The sequence below is a fragment of the Lissotriton helveticus genome, chromosome 6, assembly GCF_964261635.1.
Source record: "Lissotriton helveticus chromosome 6, aLisHel1.1, whole genome shotgun sequence".
Lineage (NCBI taxonomy): Eukaryota > Metazoa > Chordata > Amphibia > Caudata > Salamandridae > Lissotriton > Lissotriton helveticus.
Window position 1 is genome coordinate 446,109,030 of NC_136067.1, and position 21,547 is coordinate 446,130,576.

The 21,547-nt window shown below is 45.9% G+C and overlaps 1 protein-coding gene across 2 annotated transcripts in view; it reads right to left on the reverse strand.

The window, feature by feature from the left end:
- The window catches only part of ACP1 (acid phosphatase 1), a 105,615-nt gene that overhangs the window by 16,253 nt on the left and 67,815 nt on the right, over window positions 1-21,547 (reverse strand). For both annotated transcript variants that reach the window (XM_078647886.1, XM_078647887.1), the window contains exon 5: window positions 18,609-18,714. In XM_078647886.1, the coding sequence (XP_078504012.1) occupies window positions 18,609-18,714 (106 nt within the window). The remainder of the gene's footprint in view (window positions 1-18,608; window positions 18,715-21,547) is intronic.

Here is a 21,547-nt window from a genome sequence, read left to right on the forward strand (position 1 = left end):
TCTTGCGACCATGTACCGCCTGTATTCTGATCGAGAAGGCAAGCTCCCCAGCCATGAAGGCTCGCATCGGATTCTAAGACAAATTCTGGTATTGAGCCGAAAATTGCATTGCCATTCCAGGCATCTAAATTCTCTAGCCACCAGGTTAGTTCCGATCTGGCTTCCTGATCTATAGTAATGCAATCTCCGTTCCAAAGGCCAGATCATAGGGCTCTCGCTTTTACCCTTTGGAGAGCCCGATAATTTAGGGGAGCGGGAAAGATGGCTTGGATGGAGGAGGAAAGGAGAAAAAGAGAGAGATATATCCTGAACAAGTTTTTCAATCAAAGTCCATACAAAATCAGCACCAAAAGTCTTCTTAATCTTCTTTTATTTCTTAAGACTTAACCAAGAACAGTCCTAGCCGCCAACACGTGTTTCGTCTCTGTGGTGTGAGCCACAGACTTCCTCAGGGCTAATATTACACGGTGTTCAAAACATGACCAGCCATGTTCAAAGTAAATAGCGACTATAATGAATATATCAACTTTCCAAAGATTTAGTGCGATCCTGTCTCACAAGAAAAAATATAAAATCTCTCCAGTATCCTTGGTATTTCAAGAGAAAACCAAAAACAGGTACCCCTAAGTAGCAGCGTCGCGAGTAGCGAGGTAAATAAACGGCGTCTAGCTAGACGTTTGGTGCTGATTTTGTATGCACTTTGATTGATTGAAAAACATGCTCAGGATAAATCTCTCTCTTTTAGCTTAAAAGGTGTAGAATCTCTATGCCTTCTGACATATGGTGGATGGCCGTTGCCATATGCTTGGAACAACCTAAATTCAGTACTTTGACTGTTTCACAACTCTTCGCAATTGACACCCAGCCATCCACTTTGTTTTTGTCTTGAGGAGGAAAGGAAACCGAGCAGTCTGGCTAGTTCCCTCAGAGACAGGTTTTCTTGTTTTAGGACATGTTTTATTTCCTTCCTGATTTTGTTCTCATAGCTGTGTGAATAGAAAAATAGGGAACATATAAAAAGGCATGAGCCAACAACAATATGTCTCTTTTAAATGCGGCTCCGAGCAGATAAGTTCAACTTTTATACTTGCTCTTAACTGTCTTATTTGTACCATTTTAGAGTATTTTATTCGGTATATGGGACTAACCCCCCCTCCCTCCTACCTCGATACCGATCTCCAATTTACGGAGATCTCCCTTTTCCCTCCTTTCCATCCCTCTCCCTTTGACCGGAGATTGACTACCCCTTGCATCTACCCCGATCTGATAACTTGCGTCGGTCGCGTCATACGTTTTTAATCATATGTTTCTTATTCTTGCCGGAATTGTTGTACCACTGTTAATGAGTTACAGTTACGCACGACTTAGAGAAAAAGTCCATGTCGGTGAGTCCTCCCCCCCTCCGATGCGAGGCGAGGGCTCTAGCACACCTCGGCATCGCGTCAGCCATTAAAGGAAGGTACCTTGGCAACGGAGGCGCTATGTCCTCGCGCTGCCAATCACCTTTCCTCACCATATCCACGAGCCTCCATCTGATCGTGTATTACGATCGCGCTCGAGGCATAGAGTTTCCATGGAGATTGGCAGCAGCTGATCGCTCGAGCACACGAGCGTCAGTTGCTCGATTCAAGATCGCAATCGACAGCTGCCAACCTCGTTGTACCCGCAAGAGATTAATTCAGCTATATACATAAAAAAAAAGGGAGATTTTTTTAAAAGTAAACCTGTTTTGTGCCATCAGGCCTCTGAATCGGTAAAGCTTCGCCCAAAAAGCTTTAAGCCCCCCCCCCCTTTTAGAGTGGCTTGCCCACCTTCATAAGGCTTGTCCCAGCATTAAAGACACTGACTTATGTTAGAGTGCCCTTTTCTAGAGGTGCTATACCATTTCAGGGTCCAAAACCCACCGCCTCCAATACTCCCAGCCTTTAAGGCACCCTACCTACTGCGCAATATCTCACATTGATTCAGACGATGCGATTGCCCCGATCCCTAGCATGGACAATGAGGCCTTCAAAAAAATGATCCATAAGGAAATGAGGTTGTGCATGCTTGAGACCTTGAGTCAACTTATGACTTCAAAGAGGTCCTTCCCTACCAAGGAGGACGACTTTACAGGGAACCAAGGTTACCACTCCTCCGATGACCTCATTGAAATAAGGGGGAAAAGACAAAAGAAGAAGAAAATATCGAACAACCAACCCCCAAGAGCACAATGGGAGGTCCTAGCACCTCAACTAACTCGGGAGGTCTTAGCACCCCAACAATTAATGGAGGCCCTCGCGCCTCAAACTCCCTCGGTGTCCTTAGCGGCACGACCTATCCTGGTGTCCTTAGAGGCACAAAATATCAGGGTGTCCCTAGCGGTACAAAGCACCATGGTGCTCAATATGAAATGGGAGATACGGTTTACAAGACGATGAGTCTTTAGACATACCTGACGAATACGTGCTGGACTTGGATGAGGACGACCAAGAATTTTACAGCCAACCGACAGAGGAGCTCCCTTCCTCTTCCAAAGACAGTATCCTCAACCCATTGGGAGAAGACATTGAAAGCCTGGTGAATGGCACACCCCTGGGTACAGATTTAATCAGGGGATGGAGCCAGAGAGCTTTGCTATGGCTGGGCAACACCAACGCCACCCTGAATGCTGAGAAAAGAGTCGTATTGACAAAAATGAATCCTAAACTGAGTGACATGGCGAATAGGGAATCCTCTCAAAAACCCCAAAGGGTACTCTTTGGAGAGGACCTTATAAAATCTTTAGGAAAGTACGTTTCCACATTTACTGCCTTGGATACGGCCCAACAAAACATGAAGCGTGTTTTTAACCCTAACCTTTTTAGTCGGGCCGGAAGAGGGGGCCTCTCTTCCGGCTGTTCAATCAAAGGGCCTACTCAAGCTGCCGAGGCTACGGAAGAGGCTACCAACCCAACAATCGTCCCCAATTCTACCCCCAGAGAGGGAGAGGCCCTCGCAACAGAGGATTTAGAACACGTGGATCCACCATTAACAACAACCCACAAAGTGAGTACTCTACCTCTTCTTCCTTCCACTTCTTTCCCCCAAAAGGTGGGAGGCAGGCTCAAAATCTTCTATCAGAAATGGAAATTAATTATTCAAGACCAATGAGTACTGAACACTGTCAAGGGCTTCATGATAGACTTTATAGAAACTCCTACACAAACTTCTTTCCCGAGAGACATCCTGCTCTCTCTAGACCAACAAAAAAAAGTAGGAGGAGGAAATTTTCTCTATGCTTCAAAAAGGAGCTATAATAGAGGTCTCACTAGAAGCATTGAAATGTATAAGTACACTCTTTCTCGTAGAGAAAAACGACAAGGGTTGGAGACTCATTATAAATTTAAGGGAACTAAACAAATTTCTGGTTTACAGGCACTTCAAGATGGAAGGCATCCATCTCCTGAGGGATCTGTTACTAGAGGGAGACTGGCGAGTCAAACTGGACCTGAAAGATGGAGCAGTTTCTTACCTGTAACTCCAGTTCTGTAGTAGGGGTATCTCGGTTATAGTCATAATCTAGTGAATAGTCCCGCCCATGTGCGTGGACCCCGGAGCAATCAAAAATAATCTCTTAAGCGGTCTTCATTGCAGCCCTGCATAGACACTTAAGAGAAAATTAAAGACAATAATGCAGCCTTTACCTACAAGGCTACACTGTTGAGTACTTCAATTAGAAATGCCAAGGATATAACACCAATAACACATTTAACACAATCTGTCAAGTTTCACCCATAGAGAAACTTTTCTCCCCTCACCAAATCCTTGGAATGATAGAGAGGAAGGTAGAGACAGACAAGCCTCCATAGGCTGCCATTATGTGTCTGGAAAAGGGATACCCTGCCTTTAAGGAACTCTCCGGAGACCCTCGGTATCCCAGCATGCTCAGCCCCTTCCTTTTACTTTCAGTACTTTTTGAAGGTGCATAAAGCAAGGCCTGTAGCATACATCACAGTACCTTTTTCTCCACCGGGGAGGAGGGCGGGCGCTTATGACTATAACAGATACCACTACTACAGAACTGGAGTTACAGGTAAGAAACTACTCCTTCTGTAGTAGGGGATCTCTGTGTATAGTCATAATCTAGTGAATAGAATGGCAAGCCCATCCAAAAACAATCCGGCGGTGGAGAAATAAAGACAACACCACTATTGTGCGAACAGATTCCGCAGCGAAGCCTGCCCAACCTGAGCATCTGCTCTGGCATCCGAGTCCAGACAGTAGTGCTTAGCAAAGGTGTGGACCGACTTCCAAGTGGCCGCCCTGCAGATCTCTGCAATGGGAACATTTCGAAGCAAAGCTGTTGTAGCTGCTTTGCCCCTGGTAGAATGAGCCTTAGGCTTACCCCCTAAGGTCTTATTCGCTTTCTGATAACAGAGATGGATATATGACACAATCCACCTAGAGATGGACTGTTTCGAAGTAGCTAGACCAGTCCTAACCGACCCATAGTTGACAAACAGCTGGTCGGATCTACGAATATCCTTGGTCTTATCCAGATACAATTTCAACACCCTTCTGACATCTAGGGAATGTAGAGACCGTTCTGCTGGAGTGGAAGGATTCTGGAAAAATGTTGGTAAAGTTATAGTCTGATTAACCTGAAAATCAGAAATCACCTTGGGAAGGAACTTAGGGTGAGTACGCATAACAACCTTAGCAGCATGAAATACAGAATAAGGTTCCTGGCAACACAATGCCTGAATTTCACTCACCCTGCGGGCCGATGTAATGGCCACAACGAACGCCGCCTTCCAAGACAGGTGCTGCAGTGAAGCCTTATGAATAGGCTCGAAGGGTTCCTTTATCAGCCTGGACAGCACCACATTCAGTTCTCATGAAGGCGAAGAAAGCCGAACAGGAGGGAACACCTTCTTCAACCCTTCCAAAAAATCCTTAATCACAGGAATCTGGAAGAAGGATGTCTGTGGAAGGCATTTTCTGTAAGCAGTCAATGCTTGATGAACCTTAATGGAATGAAAATTAAGACCAGACTGAGCTAGATGCAGAAGGTATGGAAGGATAACATCCTCCTTGCAGGTCGTCGGATCATAGTTCTTAGGCATGCACCAGATGTAGAATCTCTTCCATTTGTAAGCATAAGAGGTCCTAGTAGATGGCCTCTTAGTCTCCTTTAATATGTCCATGCAATCCTCAGGAAGATTCAAGTGGCCATATTGCACTCTCAGGAGCCATGCCGCCAAACTCAACGATGAGAGGTTGGGGTGCACCATCTGCCCCCGAACTTCGTGAGAAGGTCCGGCCGACACGGCAGCCGCCGATGAGATAGGATCGACCGGTGAAGCAGGTCCGTGAACCACCACTGTCTGGGCCATTCCGGCGCAGTGAGGATCATCCACGCCCGGGAGCGGGCCAGCTTGATGAGTACCGCTGGAATCAGGGGAATGGGTGGAAAAGCATACAGAAAGCTGTTCGACCAGCTGATCCATAACGCGTTCCCCAGAGTCCCCGGCTGGTAATACCTCGAGGCGAAGTCGCGGCATTTGCTGTTTTCTGCGGTGGCAAATAGATCCACTTCTGGAGTGCCCCACATGGCGAAGATGTCGTCGAGCACCTCGTCGTTTATGACCCACTCGTGGTTTTCGTGAAGCAACCTGCTGAGGGCGTCCGCCTGAACATTTTGCACACCTGGCAAATGAGTTGCTGTTATCATCAGTCCTCTGGCTAACAGTCAGTGCCAGATCGCCTGCGCTTCCTGTGACAGTGTGCGCGATCTCGAGCCCCCCTGCTTGTTGAGGTAATACATCGTGGTCGTATTGTCCGTCTGTACAAGCAAGGAGTTGGTCTGGAAGGACGGATGAAAGGCCTTCAGTGCCAAGTGAACAGCTCGGAGTTCCAGGATATTGATGTAATACGTGGACTCTGTCGGAGACCACGTTCCCTGGATCTGTAGATGGTCTGAATGCGCTCCCCAGCCCAGGAGAGACGCATCGGTCATGATAGTCTGAGTCGGGATGTCCTTGTGGAAAGGAACCCCTCTGAGGAGATTTTCTGCCAAGCACCACCATCTCAGGGATTGTTGGGCGTGAAGAGACAACTGAATCCGGTCGTCCCAACACCCTTTCCTCTGGTCCCACTGGTCCTCCAAACATTCCTGTAGCGGCCTCATGTGTAGGCGCGCGTGTGGATTGAGGAAGATACAAGAGGCCATCGATCCCAGTAGAGAAGACACCATCCTCACTGTTGTAGATGGAGCAGCTATGAGACCCTGAGCCTTCCGAAGGATGGATCAGCGTCTCTCCTCCGAAGGAGACACGCTTGCCGACAGCGTATTGATGGAGGCTCCCAAGTACTGCAGGCACTGTACAGGAATAAGGACAGACTTGGACATATTTATGTGCAACCCCAGACTGTTCAACAGGACGGCCGTCCTGTTGAAGTGCAACTGTGCTTCCTGGAAGGTGGAGGCTTTGATCAACCAGTCATCCAGGTACCGGTAGACAAACACCTTGTTCTTTCTCAGGTGCGCTGCTACCACAGCCATGCATTTCGAAAAAGTCCTGGGTGCAGACTTCAGTCCAAACGGTAGTACGGTGTACTGATAGTGATTGGCGCCGACGAGGAAGCGCAGGAACTTCCGATGTTTCCGTGAAATGGGCACATGGAAGTACGCATCTTGCAGATCTATCACACACAGCCAGTCTCTTCTCTGCAGCTGACGATAAATCTGGTGCAAAGACAGCATGCAAAACTTTTCACTGCAAATCCACTTGTTTGCTTGTCGCAAATCCAGAATGGGTCTGGACTGGTTCTTGTCCTTCTTCTGGACTAGGAAGAAGCGTGAGTAAATACCCTTTCCCCATTGAGACAGAGATAAATCTTCTATCGCCCTTTTTCTTAACAGGGTATTGGCCTCTGCCTGGAGCTCGCGAAGCCGGAACTGCGAGCCGACCGGTGGAATCGCTGGAGGCGGACTGGTGAACCGAAGACTGTATCCATTGCAAACAATATTCAGCACCCACTTGTCTTGAGTAATGTTTCTCCACTCTGACAGGTAATGTTGTATGCTTCCCCCCACCGGAGCGGGTAACGGATGAGGGGGAAGAAGCACCTCAGGGCCTTTACCCAGTCGGGCCTTTGGTCGCGGATAAAGCCTGCTGATCACCACGGCCCCTCTGGCACTTTTGGAACGGGCGCCGCTGGAACTGCTGCTGCTGCTGTTGTTGCTGCCCAGCCTGTCTACCTTGCCCTCTACCTTGCGCCCCGTACCGTCTCTGGAACGAGCGGAAGGTCTTCTTCTGTTTCTTCGGCTTTTCCAATCCGACAGCCGTCAAGGTCTCCGCCTCCACCTTCATGCGGGCCATCTCCTCGTCCGCATGTTTTCCAAAGAGGGTCTCACCAGAGAAGGGTAGATTGGAAACCCTCTACTGCGCCTCGGGCTTCAAGGACGTCAGACGCTGCCAGGCGTGGCACCTCAGGTTGACCCCATGGCAGTATCCGTGCGCTGCCAGGAGGGAGGAATCCGCAGCCGAACTAATCACCTGGTTGGAGACCATCAGTCCTTCATTAAGGATTTCTTGGAAATCCTCCCTGTTATCCCGGGGAAGGAGTTCCACGAACCGTGTTAGGGACTCCCAGAGGGACCGATCATAACGTCCCAACAAGGCCGAGGCACTCGCGGCCTTCATAGACGTGGAGGCCGTCCCGCAGACCTTCCTGTCTGCCGAATCCATCCAGCGGCTCTCCTTGTCAGGAGGCACTGTCGATGACGGGGTGGTGGCGTGTTGCTTCCTCGCCGCCGTCACAATCACTGAGTCGGGCGCAGGGTCCAAGCGAAGAAACGCAGGATCCGAGTCTTTTTTTGCAGCCTGGAAGGCGCTGATTTCGTAACCGCAGGGGTGAGGAAGAGCTCCATGGCGGGTTCCACCAGCCCTGGCACCAACGGCAACAAGGGGCGAGACAACTGCTTCTTGTGCAGGGTCTCGAAGATGACGGAAGTCAAGGACGTGGGCACCGTGAGTGTGATGCCCAGCTTACCCGCTCCTCGCAGCAACACCTCCTGGAAGGAGACTATGTCGTCTATCGGGGACACCCTCGTCCGAGGGGAGTCCGACAGGGTCGGCGAGTAGTCCCTGGCACTGGACGAATCCGTGAGGCGGAATCTAGCCCTGTCCCTCCTATGGCGCCGTCTGGACCTCGTAGACGAGCGACGGCGACGCCTGGACCTATCTCTCTGTCTTGAGCGAGACCTCGACCTCCGCGGACTCAGACGGTCCGCGGGCCGGAAAGGAGGGCGCTGTGGAGGCCGAACCGGTAGCCTAGGTTGCAGAGGCCCCGTAGGAGGCGTCGGCAAATGAGGTAGCGAGGCAGACCTTGGCGGAGCCGGTGGAGGAGGACGGTGAGGAGGAACCGGAGGTGGTGGAGAAGTAGGAGGTTGAGGCAGTGGAGGAGGAGTCGGGGTACGCGGAGGAGGATCCACGTGTTAAGGAGGTGTAGGCAACCTCGGTTTGGAGGGTGAGTAAACTTGAGAGTACTCCGAGCCCGGAGACTGTCCCACTCTCCTTTTCTACTTCTTTTGACCAGAGGGGGGCGATCTTGAGGCCCTACCCCTCGTAGACAAGAGACGGCGCCGCCGCGACCGTGTGCTCGCTGAAGTAGAGGACTCCGTCTTGGTTCTAGAACGTCTAGGCTTCCTCCTCGACACGGAGCGTCCTTTTGACGTCGACGAGCGTCTCCTTGACGTTGACGAACGTCGCCTCGACGTCGATCGTTTCCTCGACCACAGCGATCTCCTCGGCGTCGACGACATTCATCTCAACGCTGATTTTAATCTCAACGACGCTGACTTACGTGGCGACGTCGACCGGTGGTGTCACCTAGACGGCGACGTCGACCTCGTCGGAGGTCTCGACGTCACTCCCCTCGACGTCGAAGGCGCTTCGACCCAGAGCCCTGGGGAGACGGGGAACAGACTGTGGTCATTCCTTTCAACGCAGACGTCGAGGCTATCGACGTCGACGGAGACCGGTGGCGTTTTCTGGCCTTTTCCTTACTGGGGAACCCCCCAGAGGCCTGCGCACGGGCAGAGAAAGGAGCCCCTTTCATGCCCAGACCCACCTTGTCCTTGCTGCCTTCTCTGCTCCAAACCTTGGAGCCTGGTCTTCTCCCTGTCCTTCAGGGTCCTTTTAGGGAACTGAAGACAGATATCACACTCCTCAGGAACATGAGAAGAAGGCAGGCACAGGATGCACACCCTGTGAGGATGCGATTTTGCCTTTTTCCTAGAGCAGTCAGGGCATTTATCAAATAAGGCAGGCATATTTGATAAAAGAGCAGCCAAAACGTCAGAGAAACTCCAGCAAAGATGAGAAGAGGCAAAAACACGTCACTTTAAAAGTGCACAATTTGTAGAAAAACCTAAAAAGGGAGAGCTCAATGCTCCAGGGTCCTGCTAGCAGGAGCCGGAAAAAAGAACTGAAAGTAAAAGGAAGGGGCTGAGCATGCTGGGATACCGAGGGTCTCCAGAGAGTTCCTTAAAGGCACGGTATCCCTTTTCCAGACACATAATGGCAGCCTATGGAGGCTTGTCTGTCCCTACCTTTCTCTCTATCATTCCAAGGATTTGGTGAGGGGAGGAAAGTTTCTCTATGGGTGAAACTTGACAGATTGTGTTAAATGTGTTATTGTTGTTATATCCTTGGCATTTCTAATTGAAGTACTGGACAGTGTAGCCTTGAAGGTATAGCCTGCATTATGGTCTTTAATTTTCTCTTAAGTGTCTATGCAGGACTGCAATGAAGACAGCTTAAGAGATTATTTTTGATTGCTCCGGGGTCCACGCACATGGGCGGGACTATTCAGTAGATTAGGACTATACACAGAGATCCCCTACTACAGAAGCATACTTTACCATCCCAATGGCCACAATTCACCAACCCTTCCTTCAGTTCATGTGGAAAAACCACCTGTACCAGTTTCAAGCCCTTTATTTCGGCCTTTCTTCTGCCCCATGGTGATTCACACCAAGGTCATGAGAACAATAACCTCCTCTTTAAGAGAAAGAGGTATACGTCTAATCGTATACCTAGACAACTTCCTTATAATGTCCCAAGACCACTCGTAGATAGTCCAAGATCTGCAGACCCTAATAGACCTACTAGAAAGCTTTAGATTCATTATAAACAAAGATAAATTGATTTTGACTCCCTCCAGAAGCCTGGAGTTCATGGGTTTCACCGTAGATACAACTAGATGTCTCCTTCTACTCCCAAAGAAAATAACCAAAATCACGAAGGAAATAAAACATGACCTAAAACAAGAAAACCTGTCTATGAGGGAAATAGCCAGACTGCTGGATCTCCTTTCCTCCTCCATCCAAGCCATCTTTCCGGGTCCCCTAAATTATCGGGCTCTCCAAAGGGAAAAAGCAAGAACCCTAAGATCTGGCCTTTAGTACGGACATCGCATTACTCTAGATCAGGAAGCCAGATTTGAACTAACCTGGTGCCTAGAGAATTTAGATGCTTGGAATGGCAAAGCAATTTTGGGTTCAATACCAGTATGTCACGCCTGCCAATCATCCGTGGAACAGAACGGCGAACTGACGAGACCAATCCAAGATGGCCTCACCGTAATGCGCCTGCGCGAGGGTTCTGAGCCAGAACATAAGCTCAATCTGCCCGGCTCTCAGCGCTTTGCGCTCTAGTTTCTCGCTCTATCGGCTAGTTACTTCCGCTTAGCCCCTTCCTGTGTCTTGCCCATCTGTGTTATGGGAATCCCTTCGTGATCTGAGATACGGCATTCAATTTTCCTAGTGCCGTTCATTTTTGTTTGTTTGTTTGTTCCAGCCTTGGTTTTAAGGTTACTTAGACCTTGCCTCTCGCTTGGATACCAGAGCGGCTCTTCCTGTGTCCTGAAGCCGCTTTCCTTTTCTGAGTTCTTTCCGAGACTCTTCCTTACAGATTACCTCGCTCCGAGTCATTGTTTCTTCTATGATGCTCATTGGTATCACAGAAGAGTTCTGCCTTTAGCCCGGTAGACCCACAGATTTTATATACGTGGGTGCTTCTTTCCCTACCTCCCCTCGCTCAGTGCCGGCTGTCTTACCCCTGTGTCATAGAGACTATCTGCGCCCTGCTTCTAGTGGACCCGTCTTGGACCTGACTACGGTCCCGTCGAACGGCCGGTATTTGCTGGAGCTGGGGTGCGGGGGGTTTACGTGGCATTGTGGGATTTGTGGTCCACCTGGAGAGTGACCTCCTTCCCTTTATTTCCCTATTTTTGTGTTCGTTCACTGGACTTCCCGGATGCTGGCATTCATCACAGTACAGGGACACGAAGAACCGGTAAAGCGCTTGTAGCGCACTACATTTACTTTGCGTTCTTATTCAGTTCCATTTGTGTTTATATATGCATTTATTGCCTTCCATGCAGCCACTTCTGTGATTCAGACCTTTTTACTATACGAGACACCTTAGCGTGGCTGTGGTTCTGGTTGGGTAAGAAGCAATATGATATACCCTCACTTAAGTACTTACTTGTGTTATACTCAGAGGTAATATTTCATGTCCCTCAAACTAGGTCATACTGGATACCCATACAGTCCGCGATCTCACTTATATTTCCAGAGGATATTCTAGTTGCTTTCACTGTCACACCATTGTGCTATCAGGTAAAGGTGGTTTGTGTATTTACATTGGGGCTTGGGAGGTGACTGCTGTTGTATTAACCCATTATTCCTTTTAGCTTCATCTTTCCATTGAAGACGAGAAGTGTCCGAAGAGTCCAGTGTTTTGTCACCCCCTACTTTCCTTGTTTTGTTCCCTCCTTTCCCTCCGTATCACCCTTGTGTACTAGTGTTTGATAGGCACGGGAGGTGTAGGGGGAAGGGTTGGGTTTCTCGTCGGCTCCTGGCACTCCTGCGGAAACTGCTACCGGATACTTACACAGTATTTGTCTTAGAATCAGATGCGAGCCTTCATGGCTGGGGAGCTTGCCTTCTCGCTCAGAATACGGGCGGTATCTGGTCGCAAGAGGAATCCTCTAACCAAATAAATTACTTTGAACTAACAGCTGGCCTTTACGCATTTATGAGTTTCAAACATTCTATCCAGGGAAGATCAGTCATTTTAAAGATGGACAACATGTCCGTGGTAGCCTATATAAATTGTCTAGGAGGTACCAAATCTGCAGACCTCGCGAACTTAGCTAAAAAACGTAGGATTTTCTGCCTGGAACACAAGATGACTCTCAGAGCGGAATACCTCCCAGGGAAAACGAATATCTTGTCGGATTGGAACTAGAGGTTTCTTTTCGATCACAGCGATTGGAAGCTCAATGTTTCCGTATTCAGATGTCTCAACAAGATTTGGTGACCCCTAAAAATAGATCTCTTTGTGAGCAGACTAACTTTTCAGGTGGAAAAATACTTCAGGTGGATGCCCGACCCGGGTGTTCTGGCAGTGAACGCCTTTCTCCAGTCTTGGAAAGGAGTCAAAGCACATGCTTTCCAACCCTTTGCATTGATCCAGTGAGTTCTACAGAAAGTGAGACAGGACCAGTGCTGCCCTGTCCTAATAACTCCCTTTTGGCCATCTCAGGCCTGGTTCCCCACCACTCTAGAACTACCGTGCAACCCACCCCCTTCTTAATTCCTACCCAAGAGAATCTTCTAACAGACTTAGATCTTGGAGGTCACCCCCTAATTCTGACCGGGAGTTTGAACCTTCTTGCCTGGAGAGTATCAGGAGATCCAATGAAATCTCAGGACTTTCGTCGACAAGTGCAATTCTCCTCGGAGAGTCATGGGCCCCAGGCACTCACTACAGGTATAACATATGGAGAAGCTGGGTACGTTGGTGCCGGGAAAGGAACCTGGATTCCTTGGAGGCACCTATTGTTGACATAGTAAACTTCCTTGTAGAACAATTCGAAAGGGGTCTTAGCTAAAGAACAATCAATTGCAATAGATTGTCTATCTCAGCAGGCCATGCCCTCGTCAACGGTAAAACGGTAGGTAAGAATGTTATTGTTTGTAGAGTAATGAAGAGCATTCGACTAAGGAGACCTCCTAATCACAGATAAGAGTCTCTCTGGCAAGTTAAGTTAATTCTTGATCTCTTCACTAACTAGCCTGATTATATTATACTCACTTGAATAGGAAATCACTATCCATCAAGCTCGCAACAGTGCTGTTTAATTTCTTGCTGCAGGATTTCTGATGTCAAAGCTCTTAAAATTACCAATAGATTCTATAATATGTTTGATGTCAGATTTGAACTAATTAGGAGAACCAAGACTGTCTGATTCAATTTTTTATCCACGCTTTGATTTATTCCCAAAACTATGTGTGGTAGATTGCATGAGAGAGTATGATCTCTGAATGAATGGTCTTTGTGCTCAGGGTGTGACTCAGTTACGTATATCCTTTGCTAAACCTCATAGAGCTTTAACTTCAACCTCTATTGCCAGATGGGTCAAAATTGTCATAAATTTAGCAGGTATTGATTAAAAAACATTCCAAGCTCACTCAATTAGAGGTGCTATGACCAGTAAATCTTTCTGGTCTAGTGGTAAATTGGACAACATTCTTAAAGTGGCCGACTGGTCTAATGCTAGCACTTTTGCACGACCTTACTGCAAACCAATTGAACACATGTCTGATGTAGTCTTACAAAGCTACCAACATGCATAATGTAGCCTTCGTTCTAGTAATTAAATTGCGATTCTCCTATTACCATGACTAGAGAATCTGGATTTCATTAAAGACACGGAGGCTAACATTATCCCACCCATCCCTTCCCTTGGAAGGCTAAAGCTTACATTTTATATATTTTTTGCTCATTATCTCTAATTCCTTTGATGAAAAATGTTTTCTATTGATTCAAACATTATTTATGATTTAGTTGGCTTATTTATAACATCATATTGATTAGGTTGCATTGTGCATTGCTTGTCATTATGTCTTTTCTGAAAATGCTTATATCTTTCTCTCTTTTCAGGTAACCTTTCATAATTTCGAGAAGTTTGGCCTTTTGGTTCCTTCCTCGTTCATCTTAGTCCTTCATTTTGCGATTGGTTTAAGACAAGCATTGGAAGATTAAAATTTGGGACTTATTTTCTTCTCCACCACATTTAAAAGAGGCAGATTGTAGTTGGCTCCTGCCTTTTATATGTTCCTATTGTTCTATTCTGGAACCTTTTACTTTGTGATGAATGCGGCTGCTTGGAGACTGCATTAAAAGTATTATGCATAATGTTAGACTCCGTGTCTTTAATGAAATCCATATTATCTAGTCATGGTAATAGATTCGCAATTCCTTTGCCTCAGATTGATACAGATTGGTCAATACCTTCTGTTCGGGCATATTGGTGGGGCATTCACACACTGGTGGTCATCCGGTGGAAGAACATCTGCTGGTCAAGAAACTGCTCAGAGGCATTAGGTTGTCCTTTTCGTCGGAAACGAGGTATTCAGTTCTTTGGGATGTCCATAAAGTGTGAATTTGTTCTTATCTTGACATTGTAATCTTCTGTTTCTCTCCAGGAACTATCAGCACAATTAGCTACTTTGTTATGTCTGGGCTCTTGTAGGAGAGACCGTCCCAAAAGGAGCATGGATCGAATAAACCAAGTGGCTTCGTCCTGGTCAAAGATTTTACCTTCAGATCAGGTCTCAGAAACTGAAATCTACCCAGAAGCAGAGTAAAGTTGCAGGCTGTGTCCGACAAAGCTCTCTTGCAGCCAGATAGCTGCTGGACTAGGTCCCACTAATACCTTTGGTTTTGGCAGGAATAGCTGTGAGGGGAGAAATTAACATTTTGTGGCTGCCGAAGTCCTCATGGTGCTTTACTATCAACCATCATAGACAGGTCATCAATTAAAGAGGTGATTACAGGTGTCGTGCCTAATCCAGGTAATAAACTGGCTTAACTGTCATCCAATAGGCCATTACCTAAAGAAAGGCTTTGAAGTACAGATGGTACAACCTTCTCTGGCAACTTTGCCATATAAAATAAAGTAGCCAGATATTTTCTGGAGGATTTTTTCCAATAAGTGCTGAATAATGGAAGCTTTGAATTCATGATGCACAATACCAGAGTTCAAGTACTCACGAATTATACACATGATCGATTTTGCTAAAGATTACTTACCTGTGTTAATTTACCAGGCAGAAGATGGACCCTATGGAGAGCCTAAAGGTTTGCCAGACACAACAAGTTTGTTACAGTAAAGTAAAAGTCTGAAAAATCATCCTGCACTAATGACAGACAATAAAGATCCAAAGAAGGTAGGACACTTTTCTCTTGTTCCTCATTTTTCAAACCATTTCTTATCTTACTAAACTTTTGTGAGGGGAAAAAACTTGACAGACTCTCTGCCATATTGGACTGACCTTACTAGAAATGGCTATGCTTTACGAATTATTCAGAGGCTCGAAAATAAAACATCTGTCAGCACCTAGCTCTGGGAATGTGTCTGAAGTTGGATGGGGAGGTTTGACTGCGTATTGCTGATATTTATTATACCAAGTCCTAGTCATCTAACCCCTTCCAAAAAAAGTACATTCAAGTTTAAGATAGAGGGATACCTGCTGTACAAAAAACAGACATGTGCAAACATTTTATACAGTACAATGATAGCACAGATAAGCTCTTTCTTTGTTTAATGATATCAGTGTACACAAACTAGTAGGATGGCCAGGTTTATAGCTTTCATTTTATAGTTTTGAAGTATCAACATGACAAAAAATAACAAGATCTGGCACAGCCAATGGCCATGGTTCCTCATTGGATGAACGCCATGCTCAGTAGATTAAACCAGATGAGCAATCTGTGGCTCCCAGTCTTTTGGTGCTGTCAATGCTTATTTGGTCATGTTTTTTGCAAAACTTTATTGTTGGAGAAGCTACTGGGTCCGAGTCTATTTAAAAAAAATGACTAGAATGCAAAATAATTTTAGGCCTTAAAAACACACATTGCTGTAGTAGTCCCTGGCACTGAACAGAAGTACTTTAAGCATGACTGGGTTCCTTGTGAAACGGCGAAATACCAACACTCACAATGAAGTTAGCCAATGACTGAAGTGGACCCACCAAGTATAGTTGTTATACATTTAATTTTTTAGAGAAATCATAGGCCTTGGCTGACACCGGAGCTCAAAATGAAATCATCTGAAGTTTGGGAAGGAAGAACAAAGTACTGAAAGAGTTATACAATAGGTTAAAGTGTCTAAATATCTGACATGACGTCACAAAGGACGCAGAAGCGGGCTGTGATGGAACTGTTTTGTAACAATGACCTGCCCTAGCTACCATAAACATCGCCCACAGGATTTGGACTTTATTGTGCAGGCCTGTGCAGTCAATGATTTAAACTGAGACTTGGTCGGCTCACCTGTGCCCAGCGAGAAGAATTCATCAACCTCTCAATGCAACTGGCCTGCAACACAGCTCCAACAAGAGACTGGAACAGACTCACACTCCAGTTGTATATCAACCTTTCAACACTGTTGGAAAGGGGTTTACCTCAATGGGGCAAGATAACTTCTGGAAAGAGGAGGGTGATATTTCATGGTATTCGGTTCCCAGGAGGATGGCTCCCCTTCCCACTGACCTGTCAAATTGTCTTACCACTTATTGGTAAGAGAGAACAGTAATTCATAGGATTAAAGTGAATTACTACTCTGAGGGCCATAGAGGGTGAACACCTTGCTAACTTCACAAGCAAGTTGGACTTTGGACTGTGCCTTTGGCCGAGATACTGTTCCTAATGATGATATATAACATCTGATGTGGGATATGAACACCCTTACAGTCAAGTAAGACAACTCCAAAGGTTGACTTTTCTTCAGGCAAGAGATGCAGAGGGTATAGGGATTAGCTCATGCAACCAATCAGTGACACAAGTATAGTCAACAATTAAAGCATAGTGGTCTAAAGTGCCTGAGCTGAAAGAAAAAGAGAAGAGTAAGTAAATGGCAAACAAGAATCAAAGATGCAAAAAAGAATTTGAGAAGCCCAGTAAAAGATTTTTTTGACTGCAAAACATGCAACACAGTATTAACCCCTTCGGCGCTCATGACGAGCTGAGCTCGTCATGAGTTGTGCCGCTCGCACGCTGATGACGAGCTCAGCTCGTCATGTAACGCGGCTTTTTGAAAAAAGCCGCGCAGCGCAAAAATAGCCGCCGCACGCATGCGATTAATGCTCACAACTCCGATTAACACATTAGAAGCATTCTGGGTCCTGCGACTAGATGGCAGGGCTGTATTGAGAATGAGAAAGAGCCTGGAAGTACGAGAACAGTTTTTACGGGAGAAGGTGACCTTTGAACAAAGGTGGAAGACCTCAGACCTGGGATGATGCAGGATACCTTGAGCTGCAGTCCCATAAACGTGGGATTGACTTGAGGCTCTTAAGTCTAGAAACATTTATTAATCGCTAAAGTGCAAGTGCTTCACTGAAAACAACAGTTATGATGCACTGAAATATCACAAGAGATTCTGTTTATAGGGGTGGTCTGTGATTGATCATTGAGTTTGTACCTAGGCAGAATACTATGTAAACTGACATGAGCAGTGGTGCCACTAGATGAACCACTACTGCTTCCTGGAGGAGATTGCAGACTCCATGCAACATACGCTATTTTAGATGAGCACTATACCTGTCCATTTGTAACACGTACGGCAGCTCCCTCAACAAAGAATGTGGTTGAAGGGAGGAAACCATAAAAGGCCAACCACAGCTGGAACGGTCAGATATATGAAAGGTTCACGCCAAGCAATATTTTTGTAGAGTTAACTTAGAATGTATAGAAAAACATGACACGATTTGCTATAGAATAAAACAAAGTGAAAAAAACTAGTGTTATGGGAGAGCAGGCTATGACAAAAGCGGCTTCCTTAACTTCAAATGCCTTTTAATGAGATACATGAAACCCATATGTGGATAGCAAGCTAAAATGATTTTCTCCAGCTAAATTCAATTAGCCCCACAGTAGGTTAATCACCTCGCTCAAGGTCATTTATGTATGCTGCCTACAGTCCTAAACCTTTTCCCTACGAATTTCTGCTTTCAGGTGTGTTAATTCTATCTAGAAGTTTGGGTGCACTCATTGCATGACTACAGTATCCACAATGCAGTAGGTTATGACACAAAGGTTCGGGAATGAAGTGTTCATAGTGACTGGATGACAGGAAATCACCTTAGCCGGAAGTGAAAAATGAACTGCACAATAACAGGAAAAAGTGAATCATGAAGTTACAGAATCCAGTGTCAATCTTTGGTTAAACCCATTATATTCATTGGAGTTCGTAACCTTTGGCATCAATATGACCTAAAAGACGGGGAAAAAAATCTTGCCAGAAGGAAAATATGTTCACAGGAAAAGAAATATATAGGCAAAACATGTTTGGACTTGTTCGGTAGAGTGAAGGGACTTAAGCAGGTGTATCATATGCATACGTTTACAAATCTTTTTATATTTTAAGGACATGCTAATTCTGTTCTGATTCCTATGTCTAACGGCCACAATCAATATAGGGAAGTAGACCAGTATAAATAACATATACAAAAAGCATAGCAGCCATTTTTATGCTTAATAAAATATGGTTTTATTGGGGCTTACATAATACGGATCTTCAATGATGCGACATTTCTGTGGATCATAGCTTCCAAGAAGTTCAATTTTTGATTTGCAATTTTGAACTTTATCACTTTTTCTTTTCAGATCTCTGGGGGAAAAAGGAATACATTAGTTGTAAACCAACAAGGTTTGCAATTCAATGCACTGAATACGCTTTTATTTCATAGAACAATTATGCAAATTCTACAATAACAAAACGTTGTATGAAAAGAACAAAACCCCATCATGAATTTATGAATGTTCTAAATCCAGACTTTCTCAAATGTTACCAACTGCTGAATAGGTTAATATGGAAAGAAACAAGTGAAAGTGGACATGACAAAAGTCCAACTAAGCTTCAAGTTACCGTGTGCGGACGTATTAGTCAACCAGCTAGGTACTTTCCATGGAACCTTCGCTAACTGCAAAAGTTATTTTCAGGGTGCATTAGATTAGGCAATTGGCCGCAATCTAACAGATTTTTTTTTTTCTTTATTAAGCTTTTTTTTGTATGTTATAAAACAACACATATAATAAGCAGTGCAGCATTGACATATCTCCAAGGGACAATACAGCAACAATTGGGTCATGCATCTCATAGAAAGTAAAAAAGAATAACACAGCAGCAATTACCATACATAGTCTCATTGCTCTTGATTCAAGGAGTACTCCTATTAAAAGACTCTAGGGCTTTGAAAGTCCTCTTCCACCATTCACCGGTACGATCGCCAAAGGGACCAAATCTTTTCCCATTTTGTGAGGCATCCCCTGCCTAAATATATGGTTCTTTCATCCTACATGCGCAAGTCCATATCTCTTTCCCATTTGGCCATAGTTGGTGCATCTCGCAGGCCCCACATACTCGCTATATTTCTTTTGGCAACGGACAGGCCCAGCGTTACGCACAATTTACTGCACCTAGGTGGTGGGTCATCCACCCAGATGTGAAGGAGGCATATCTTGGCAGAGTCTGGGATCTTTATTCCTATGATCTCTCTGGTCAGTTTTTGCAATGCCAAGCAGTAGGACGGAATATTAGGACAGGCAAATACAACATGGAAGAATGTACCCCTCTCCCCAGAACCCCGGAGGCAGATATCGATGGGCTACAACCCATGGCAAAAATGTTGGTGCGGTCGTGGTATGAACGGTATAGGATTCATAGTTGAATAAGACTGAACCCTGATTTGCTAACCACCTCCTAAAATGCCCCAGTGGCCCCTTCCCACTCGCCCTCCTCAAAGTGTCCCCCATCAATCTTCCATTTAGAGTGTATAGTGGAAAGGATGTCTGGAGAGTTATTAGTTAGTTTCTTATAGATAAATGAGATGGTCTTTTTCAGTAGTGGCTCCGTAAGGATAAGGTCCTCCAAAGGCAGAGCCTCAGGAACCACGGTGAGTGTGGTAATATGCATCAATAATGCGTGTGGGTGCAAGCTCATATTGAGTCTATATTTTGGCTAAACTGAGCATAGAATCCCCCTCCCAAATATCTCCCAAAGTTAAATGCTGATAAGGCTCTATTTTCTGAACCCCTGAATCTTCCCCCACCTCTTTCAGGCCGTCACTTGACCACAGGGGAGTCATCTCTGTTATTTTTCCTTTCCATCCCAAAAAGGCAGTAGCAGCCTTCCAGGCCTGGGACGTGGCTTGGGTTTGAGGCAGAAACCCACTCAATGCATTTGATTTGTAGAGTACTCCCTGGTTGCCCTTGGCTCCCTACGAGAGCCTCTCCAATTGTAGTGCTGGATCATCCCAGGCAGCAAACCCCCAGTCATTAACCACCGCAAACTGTTTGGCCCAGTAATATTGTGTGATGTCTGGGAGGCCAATCACCCCCATCGCAAACGCCACTTGTGAGCTTTTTGAGGGCTATGCGGGGTGGGCTTGTATTCCACAGAAGAAGACGGAGTAGACTCCACCTTTGTCAAAAATTTGTCAGGCACACGGTATGGAGTGTTTTGGAGAGCATACAACATCCGAGCCAGCATCATCTTGAACATCGCCGCTCTACCCAGTAGGGAGATCGGCAATTCCCTCCAATGTTGGATGTCTGCTCTAATGCGGACTAGTATATGGACTAAGTTCTGTTGATAGAAGAGATGGGGATCGTTTGTGACGTAAACTTCTAGATATTTAAAGCTCTGTTTCGACCTGGCCAGATAAACATCGCTGTATATCCAGTGTTGCCCAAAAATTTGCGGGATCTGAGTCAGTCTGGCAATTGTCATGTGGGATCTGTAACACAGAAGAGGACATCATCGGCATATAGTTAAATACACTCTTCCCAAGGAGCCCCCCCCCCCAATGTATACCCTGTATCTTTGGGTCTTGTGGGTCCCATGCTGCCAGGGGTTCCAAGGCTAGGGAGAAAACTGATGGAGAAAGTGGGCGGCACTGTCTTGTGCCCCTAAAGTGGACAAAGTTGTTGGAGACTGTCCCGTTTACTCTGACCTTGCGCCATGGGATCGTTATATAGAAGGAGCATCCAGCCTATGAAATTGGGGCCAAACCCCATGCGTTCCAGCACTTCAGACATGTAGGTCCTCTCCAAAGTGTCGAATGCCATGGAGGCATGCATAGAGAACACCATTGTTGAAACTGCCTCGTCCCTAGATCCCGTCATAACACCAAAGAGTCTCCAGAGATTCAGTCTGGTCCCCCTATTTGGCATGAAACTGGATTGATCAGGGTGGACCAAAGATGTTATTAGCTGACGAAGACAGATGGCACGGAGCTTAGCTAGGAGTTTTAGCTCTACGTTAAGGAGGGAGATGGGTTAATATGAGCTAGATTTAATACAACATAATTCTTAATCACAAGAGGACAGTTGTTGGGTCACTTTGCTTGTAAAGTCATTCACTTTCTTATTCCAATGTGAACAATGGTTCTGAATCTGATGGTCTAAACAAAATGGCTAAATATTCAAACTAAAGATAGCAG